The 9,431-nt window shown below is 33.1% G+C and overlaps 1 protein-coding gene across 1 annotated transcript; it reads left to right on the forward strand.

Moving 5' to 3' along the window:
- The first annotated feature begins 576 nt into the window (after window positions 1–576).
- Window positions 577–9,210, forward strand: LOC100807703 (oxysterol-binding protein-related protein 1B). The gene is made up of 10 exons (XM_014774854.2): window positions 577–1,281; window positions 2,838–3,197; window positions 3,511–3,607; window positions 4,303–4,715; window positions 5,086–5,241; window positions 6,415–6,582; window positions 6,712–6,852; window positions 7,774–8,007; window positions 8,458–8,571; window positions 8,686–9,210. Exons 1-10 carry the CDS (start codon window positions 754–756, stop codon window positions 8,860–8,862), a joined length of 2,388 nt encoding a protein of 795 aa, XP_014630340.1. The 5' UTR covers window positions 577–753; the 3' UTR covers window positions 8,863–9,210.
- The last annotated feature ends 221 nt before the right edge of the window (window positions 9,211–9,431 follow it).

The following is a 9,431-nucleotide window of genomic DNA, read 5'->3' on the forward strand; positions in this document are numbered from 1 at the left end:
TAAAATTCTCTCGAACCCCATAAGAGTGTAGTGTTTTTCTCTCTATGAAGATACAATAAACTCTTTCATAGATTTTTTTTTTCATACATATGAATTAAAAATCAAATTCATGATTATATATTTAAAGTAAAAAATTATTTACCAATATCACACCGTGTTAGTACTATTCTTTCCAATTATTAATAAGTTACTTATAAATTATCTCAAAAAAAAGATACTAATAAATAATCATGCTTTTTTTTATAATTTTTCTCTTTAATCTGATGATATCCAATGTAGTACACAACAATAAAAGAATTTTTGAATCATTATTCTTTGTTTATTATTTTTTGGATTTTTTATTCGTTCTCTCTTTATTTAAATAATAAATATGTTTGTTGCGTAATATTTTTAAAATAGTATAATTTTTTAATCCTATACATTAATAATCAAATCAACTAATGGAACAAAACAAAAGTATCAAGTGATTAGGGGATATATATATATATATACATATATATATATATATATATATATATAAAAGCTTTGTATAATTTGCTTGCATATCTCGTTAAAACGAGCAGATTATACAAAGCTTGCAAATGTTTATTAACCGTAGAAAGGAAAATGAAAACACGAAAAAAAAAAAAGTGGGCGATTTTCGCTCTACGAGGCACCCTTGCATGGTGTGACCGTTAAGAACGCTAGAAATCTGAATCTCGTTTATGCACTTCATTCTCATCATAACCAACCTAACCTAACCTAACCCTATCCATGAATTCCTTTTGTGGCTCCCAACACCGCACAAAACCCGTTCCAGCTCGAATCTCCGACCAACCCACTTCAACCTCCTCCTCCTCCGACCACCACCACCCCATGGCACCGCCCGCCACGTCACCAGTGTTTCGCTTTCGCTCGCTCTCCAGCTGCGCGCACAACCGCCCCTCCCCCTTGTCCTCCTCCTTCACCGCCACAACCGTGAAGCGATCCACCTCCGTGAGGTTCACGCGACAGCACACCGCCACGCGCAACGAGGTCATGCTGAAGGACATCGTCGGGAGCGGCATCTCCGGAATATTATACAAGTGGGTGAACTACGGGCGCGGGTGGCGCCCCCGCTGGTTCGTCCTCCACGACGGTGTTTTGTCCTACTACAATATCCACGGCCCTGATAAGCTAGTCCTCAACCACGAGGTCGAGGCCGAGGCCATGGTCATTGGCGAAGAGTCCCTCCGCCGCATCAACAGCCACCGCCATTGCCCCTCTCGCAACCACAAACCCGTCAGCGAAATTCACCTCATGGTTGGTCCTTCTCTCTCTCTCTCTCTCATTTTAGCATTTACTTGCAAAATCAATCGCTATCGAAACTTTGACCGTGATGGTATCGGTTAGTTATAGAATCATTCATGAATTTTGCCTCATACGTCAGTCAATGTTACATTACTCATCAATTAAAATTAAGACTAGTATTTCATTTCATTTTGTCTTTATTTCAACAATAATAATATGATTGGTAGATAATATCACTGTTAAAAATGTGGCTAGGAGGAGTTTGATAACTAGGTTCGCATATATGCGTAGGAGAAATGCTAACTAGTTCTCTAATATAGTTGTCTAACAAAATCTATAATTAATTGAAATTTATTATAATTATAATTTTTTTATTTTCACTTGTTATTTGATAAATCTTTTATGATTTGTGATTTTCAATAAATTATAATCAATAACTTAAAAATGTATCAGAATGATTGTGCGAACTAATGTGTTACTTCAATAAAAAAAATTGTTGCCATAATAAGTATGTAAAAATATTATTTATTTTTTTATATAAATAAATGTTAATTATTAGTTTTTGTTAACAGATGATTGACCTTGCAACCTTTATCTTCTTTCCTTTTTTTCTTAACCAGCCAACCAATTTTATATATCTCAAAACATTATTTTGTTCTTTAAATGAATTTTAGTATTAGTTTTGACCTCTTAAGCTACAAATATCTAAGTTCACTTAAAATAGGCAGAAACCATTAAATGACATTGTAATTTTAATTTAATAACAATATTTTTTTACATTTTTTTAAAGATCCAATAACCCTAATTTTGCCAAAAAAAAATATAAACCCTAATTTATCTTTTGATAAAGTAGCTCTATATTTGTTTTGTGTTGTTGTTTTTAACAAAATTAGAGTTAATTTATGATGATTTTTAATATAAATATCTATTACTCTAATTTTGATTAGAAAATTATATAAACATTATAAAAAAAAATATGTCTAAGTTTTGTTGAATATTTTTATTTGCAAAAATGATTTTAAGGTGTCCAAAATATCACTCTTGTCTTAAAGTTTTTGAGATCGTGTTTTCAGTGTTCTCTAATAGAAGTGAATTTTCAGTAGTTATTTCAGTGGTTCAATAGTGTTATCTTTTTTTTTTTTCTTTTATATATAGAAGTTGAAAGCAAAAGGATTGTCAGATACCTAAAATTCTATTTGACACTCAGAAAAAAATAAAATAAAAATCATATTATTGATTTAAATATCTTTTTTCTAATGATTAATAATATTAGTGGATAGTGTATATCGATTTTATCAATAACTAATAATAAAGAATCCCAATTTGAGTTCACTCAATAACATGGTGGGGTTGGTATAATGAGTGAGTAATATTTCCTTCATTCTAGACTGATATGTTTGGAATAATTTTTTTTTCTATACTGTAATATATTCTTATACCGAAGGTGTATATGATAATAGAGATAGAGACAGAAATGACGAATGTGATGAAGTGTTTGGAAAAGTGGAGTGTCCAAAACTGACGACTCAAAGTTAAAATAATATATTTGCATGTTGTATTTTGTGTAGGTGTGTTCGGTGAGGGAGAACAGGTCAGATGAGAGGAGGTTTTCTGTGTGTACGGGGACAAAGAAGAGGCTGCATTTGAGGGCGGAGAGCAAGGAAGACAGAGCCACCTGGGTAAAGGCAATGATGGCCGTCAAGGACTTGTTTCCTCGCTTGTCCAATGCAGAGGCTATGTCACCCGTGGCCTCGGTGCTAGTTTCCACAGAGAGGTTGAGAGATCGGCTTTTAATGGAGGGTGTGAGTGAAACTGCTATCAGGGAAAGTGAGGAAATCATGAAGTCTGAGTTCTCACAGTTGCAGAAGCATATTGTGGCCCTCAAGCAGCAGCAGTCTCTACTTATGGACACGCTGCGCCATTTAGAGGTACTCACTTAGTTACTCACTTCATTTTGTTATACTGTTAATTAACCAAAGCAACATTAAATAAAATTGATGTTTTGTAATAAGGTATCAAACTGATATAAGGTTGATCTAAAGAGAAATTTATGGATAAAGAAAGTAAAGAGATTGCGAGTTTAAATTTTTTTACTAATATTTTTTAACAAAATTAATAAGGTCCATTAAAAAATACTCAAAGTGAGGCAATGCGTACGTGCCGGTTTTGATATATGATTTCCAAGTATAATGATGTGCTCTTTGAATTAACTTGCTTCGTTTGACTGTGTGTTCCTTCTAGGCAGAGAAGGTTGACTTGGAGAACACACTTATTGAGGACCGAAGGCAATCCAAGGATGAAACAGATCCCTATCTATCAACGCAAAAAAAGTATAGCGGTACGTGCATGCAAATTAATTATATAAAGACAGCACTCCATTATGAGTTTTCAAAGAAATAAGCGTGTGAATTTCTTTTTACCATTACATGTTGTAGAGCCCTTGTTCATTGAAATAATATGGATGCATGTTGAACTGTTACCCTCCCTTTCTTTGAACGCAAATTAGACGAGGATGAAGAGAATTATAAAATTTGAATTGAAGAAAAAAGAAGAGAAGTTTTATTAAAAAATATTTCTTAAAATGCATCGTTATTCATATTAATTTTTTTTCTCCCCCTTTCTCATAGTACTTCATTCATAGAACAGAGTTAATATTGTAGGAATAGATCTGACTTAAGCTTTTTAATTGATTAGCACATCTTTTATCCTCTTCGACGCGTCTGATATGGAAGAGGGCTACATTATTTAGCTAGCTCATTGATGCGTTCCTTTTCAATTTATAATGAACATTACTATTATATGTCGTGTTTTGGTGATGTAGTTTTGGATTGATAAATATACTAGTACCTGTATGCCTCTTTTAACTCATTTTTTCCCTCTAATATCTTCTTTTTTTATTAGGTTACATTATGAATCACATTTTTTTCTTCCTTGGTATATTTTAATAGGCCTATACAATTAGTGAATGCATAAGGTAACTTCTCATCAATTTTTAACATCTTGATTTATTTATATTATTTCAATACGTGATAGAGGGAAGTGGTGATGATTCTTCTGAAGAGCACTATAGGAACAATCACTCAGAAGATGAGGACGATGCATTCTACGATACATGTGATGATATTCTATCAACAGGCTCTGACCACCCGAGATCCTGCCATGATTCTGAATGTGAGGAGATTATTCCAAATGGTGATGAAAAATCCCCCACCGGATCTGTTGGATTTAATCATCCCCACATCAAGCGACGAAAGAACTTGCCTGATCCTGTTGAGAAAGAGAGCAGCGTCAGTCTTTGGTCAATCATAAAAGATAACATTGGGAAGGATCTTACAAAAGTTTGTCTTCCAGTTTACTTCAACGAGCCTCTCTCCTCACTGCAGAAATGTTTTGAAGATCTTGAGTACTCTTATCTTCTAGACCAAGCATATGAATGGGGTAAAATGGTTAGTTTAATTTATTATATTTGCTGACTCAACCTTGTTTTATATATATATATATATAATTGTCTTAATCTTCATGTTGATCACTGAAAAAGAAAAAAGTGTTTTAACTAATTAGGAATTTGATCAGAAGATTTTAAAATCTGATTAATAATTATTTTCTCTAAGGATGAAATTCAGATATCTGAATGATTCAATTTTAACTTTAACATATTAATCATTTGTGTTTAATGGCTTGGTCATTAAACCTTGTTATATATAGATATGATATCGTTACTCACATAATTCAGTACTAATTGTTGTAGCCCCTAGTTTCAGGAGCTGTTTTTGTTTTTTGAGATTTGTCACGTTCATGCTATTTGTTTATGCACAGGGTGACAATCTAAAGAGGGTGCTGCATGTGGCTGCATTTGCAGTTTCAGGGTATGCTAGCACCAATGGTAGGAGTTGCAAACCGTTTAATCCACTGTTGGGTGAGACATATGAAGCAGAGTATCAAGACAAAGGCATTCGTTTTATCTCTGAGAAGGTATAATTTTGTATCAATGCCATTCTGTTGATGAAAAATGTCAAATGCACACGTCCATTCTCCTTGTGGAAAAGAAAGAATGTATAGGAAAAGATCATCCACCAATGCATCTATTGGGTAGCACGTCGCTAAAAACTCCAATTCGTCAGTTCCTTTTTCAGAAAGGGAACTCATGGAGTGGATGATTTTTTTTTTAAGAATCCTTTTCCTTTTAAAAAGTACGAATAAACAACATGGAATATTTATATTGTCATTGAATCATGAATTGTTATATATGATATTTATAATTGAACAATTCCACTATATATGTAGTATTATTTATGGCATCTTTCACTTTTTTCCTTTTTATCTCTCATTTCCTTTCTACTTCTAACTTCTTACAACCTAAAACTAGAGTGCACAACAGTGATTTTCCATGGATCTAGTTATTATAGGACTCAACTTTTTCCATAGTTGCATGTATATGCACACATTCACATACAGTAGATTTTAAAATATTCTTAAATTGATGATTTTGATGATGTACTTTTTATTATGTTTTTCTTTTGTCAATTTTTCATAGTTAATTTTGTTATTAAAATAGCATTCTTATATTATTAGTATGAAAAAGAAAACATTAAGAAGAGGACATATTTTATTTAACTAAAACACGGGTAATTAATTCAGGTCGAGTATGTAAGTATCCATTGAGCATGAATGTAAGTATTAAAAATATTTTTTTCTTTTTTCTAATACGGGTATAAGTAAAAATAATTTAATACTCTATCCAATTCCTACTTTACTTATCACCATTCTTAAATTTGCCTTTTCCAATTCTTTTACTTTCTGTCCCTTTTTACAAACTTTTATGTTGTTATTAACATCAGACAAAGTTGTCCATTACAACCATCTACTGTATTTCTCACTCCCCCACTTTTCCCCTCACATTAATGGCTCAATACTAATACCCTCTCCCCACTTGCCATTTTTGTTTCCGAACAATCGTTTCTCTTCTAGCATTTCGTGGGGCTGCTATATGCATTCATATAATTCCAATCCATTCATTTTCTAATCCTTTATGATAGTAAGCCATAGACATATCAATAATTTAATTTGGCATTATTTTTTCTTGTGTAAGGTGCTATTGCCTATTCGTTTGAATAAAAAATACTTACGCTATTCATCTTGAGATAGGTCAGTCATCACCCAATGATTGTTGCATGCCATTGTGAGGGAAAAGGCTGGAAATTTTGGGGTGACAGCAATTTAAAAAGTAAATTTTGGGGTCGTTCAATTCAACTTGATCCCGTTGGATTATTGACGGTAGAATTTGATGACGGAGAAGTCTTCCATTGGAGCAAGGTATATATAGTTTTACTTGACGTTAGTAGTATACTAGTATATCAATCTCTTCCAAGATACACTCTGATTATCCAATTCATATTCTTTTTTTTGGTACATAGCTAATTCATATTCATATTCTATCATCAGGTAACAACATCCATTTACAACCTCATTTTAGGAAAAGTCTACTGTGTCCATTATGGTACAATGCGTGTAGAGGGGAACCGTGATTATTTATGTAAGATAAAATTCAAGGAGCAGTCAATCATTGATAGAAACCCTCACCAGGTGCCCTTTCTCATATCTTATTATTATGTCAATTTTATTGGGTTCCTTTTAGGTAATGTCTAGGTCAAAATGTGTTACATTTTTTCCTGCTGTGACGTGTGCCACTTGTGGCTTTTTGACAAAAATTGCATTTCAAGTTAGATAAAATATATTATGATGCTTACTAACGGAACCAATGGATTAATTAATTGTAGCTAGTTAGTGATTGCCAACCTAAGCTTTCTTGTTCTCCTTCCCATCTTCAACTTGTTGCATGCTTTGGTTCCGGGATTTACCTAGTTGGTTTGACTATGAGGAATCTTTGGAGTTTGACGAATAGAATATAATACTTGGGGCATTTTACATGAAACTTTTAATTGATACTGATACGCTGAATAGCTCTGCCTTTGGAAGAATTTTTCTATAGAAATTGAAGTCGAGAAGTAAAGGACATGAGTGAAAAGTAAAATGTTTATTGGGATTGCAACCCCCGAAAAAGTTCAAAACGATAAAAAAAAAAAATATGCACATGGTTTTTTACTCCAATCATGGCTATTTATTTAATTGTTTATTTGTTGAAATGTAATGCAAAAATTTGGTAGATATACTCCATTCACTGTTTATTGTCAATGGTAATTGTATTAGACAGTTAACATTGACAAGTAATTTTAATTTCAATTGACTTATATAAATGTCATTATCATTTTTTATCACCTTACATGAAGCCTATGTTATAACTTCTTCAACATCTCTTCTATGTTGTTGAGTCAAATGAATTTATGTCAGTTTAAATATGATAATGGAATAATGGATGTTAACTTTACTAATTTCATTGATTATAGAGATATAAGATTACAGTATGAGTTGCATGGTTTTTTCTATTGAGTATAGTCCATAGACATATTATGTAACTTATGCTCTGTAATTTAAGTTCTGCTGCAGATTCATGGCGTAGTGGAAGATAAGAAAGGTAGAACAGTGGCAACTCTGTTTGGGACGTGGGATGAGAGCTTGCATTACGTAATTGGAGGGAATTCTGGGAAAGGAAAAGGGTCCTCCTATGTGTCATCAAAACCACATGTTTTGTGGAAGCGAAGCCCAACACCAGAGTACCAGACAAGATATAACCTCACACAATTTGCTATTACACTAAATGAAATCACACCTGGATTAAAGGTGAGTATTGATTCAACTGTTTTTCTTTTAACCTCACCTTTCACTAAACCCTGAGAGCATGCATATTGCTTTCATGTTCACTCATCCAAAATCACTTTGAAATATTAACTGATGTGATTTTAAGGAAATGTTTAAATATTTGGTTTTACTTTGAAGAATTGATTCTAGGTACAGATTTTGGATTGAAATAACTTAAGTTGTATTGAATAAAAAAAATTATACTGAATTCTACCGCTGACTTGCTTTTTTAGAATAAAAAAATTCAAACACATATAATCATATTACTTTAAAATCAGTTTGAATCAAAATCAATTTTGTGCATGTTCACTCAAACATCCAAACATAAATTGGTTCACTTCAAAATCAATTTTTGCAAATGTTCATTCAATGGCACTAAATCCTATGTGGTTTGGTTAGTACTTAGTACTAACAAATTAAGTTAACAAGCAGGAGAAGTTGCCACCGACAGATTCAAGACTAAGACCTGATCAAAGGTGTTTGGAGAATGGACAGCATGAAATGGCCAATTCTGAAAAGTTGCGGCTGGAACAAAGTCAGCGGCAGGTTGCTTCTGAAATTTCATTGGACCCTGTTCTATAATATAATGAAATGCATTAGCTATTGCTGGTTAATATGCTCTCATTCATTAATTTAACAAAAGACTCATCATAATTGCAGGCACGAAAGGTGCAAGAGAAGGGTTGGAAACCAAGGTGGTTTGCCAAGGAAAAAGGCAGCAACTCTTACCGTTATGTTGGAGGGTACTGGGAGGCTAGGGAAAAGGGGAACTGGGAATCTTGTCCTGACATTTTTGGCCAAGTCTCAACCGATACTGATTTTAACCCAACTTCATAAATTCTTAATACTTTTACCTACCTACTCCCCATACTACCACACCCCTTTTGATCATAGCATATATTCATAACCATATTTATGATCATTACTTTTTTTAGCATTCAACAGATATGGTTGATTAATGCCTGTTATGTATAGGTTACGTATAGAAAACAGTGGTTCTTACTTCTTCCTCAACAAGGTAACTTCCCATTTCCCAATCCCATCTGGCAACAACAGCAATTTTTCTTACTGTCAGATACTTATTTCAAAGTTGGGTCTATAGAATGGATGGAGTGGAGTTTTGTATGAAAGTCATAGTTGGTATACTAATCATATAAATGCTAAATATCCACAATGTGGAGAAAAGCAGGCAAACTCATTAAATGAACATGCACCCTTTTTTTTAATGTTTAATTCTGATGATCCATTGAACATGTTAAACTGTTTATACACGTTTATTTCAATTTGGTGCAACAAGTTAGGCAATGCTTTTGGTTATGTCAAATGAAATTTGGTAAATGAGTCCAACATAAGATACAAGAAAATATGCTGCTGCATGCGCATGAGAAAACTCAATTGACTGGAAT

The sequence above is a fragment of the Glycine max genome, chromosome 4 (genome assembly GCF_000004515.6).
Source record: "Glycine max cultivar Williams 82 chromosome 4, Glycine_max_v4.0, whole genome shotgun sequence".
Classification (NCBI taxonomy): domain Eukaryota; kingdom Viridiplantae; phylum Streptophyta; class Magnoliopsida; order Fabales; family Fabaceae; genus Glycine; species Glycine max.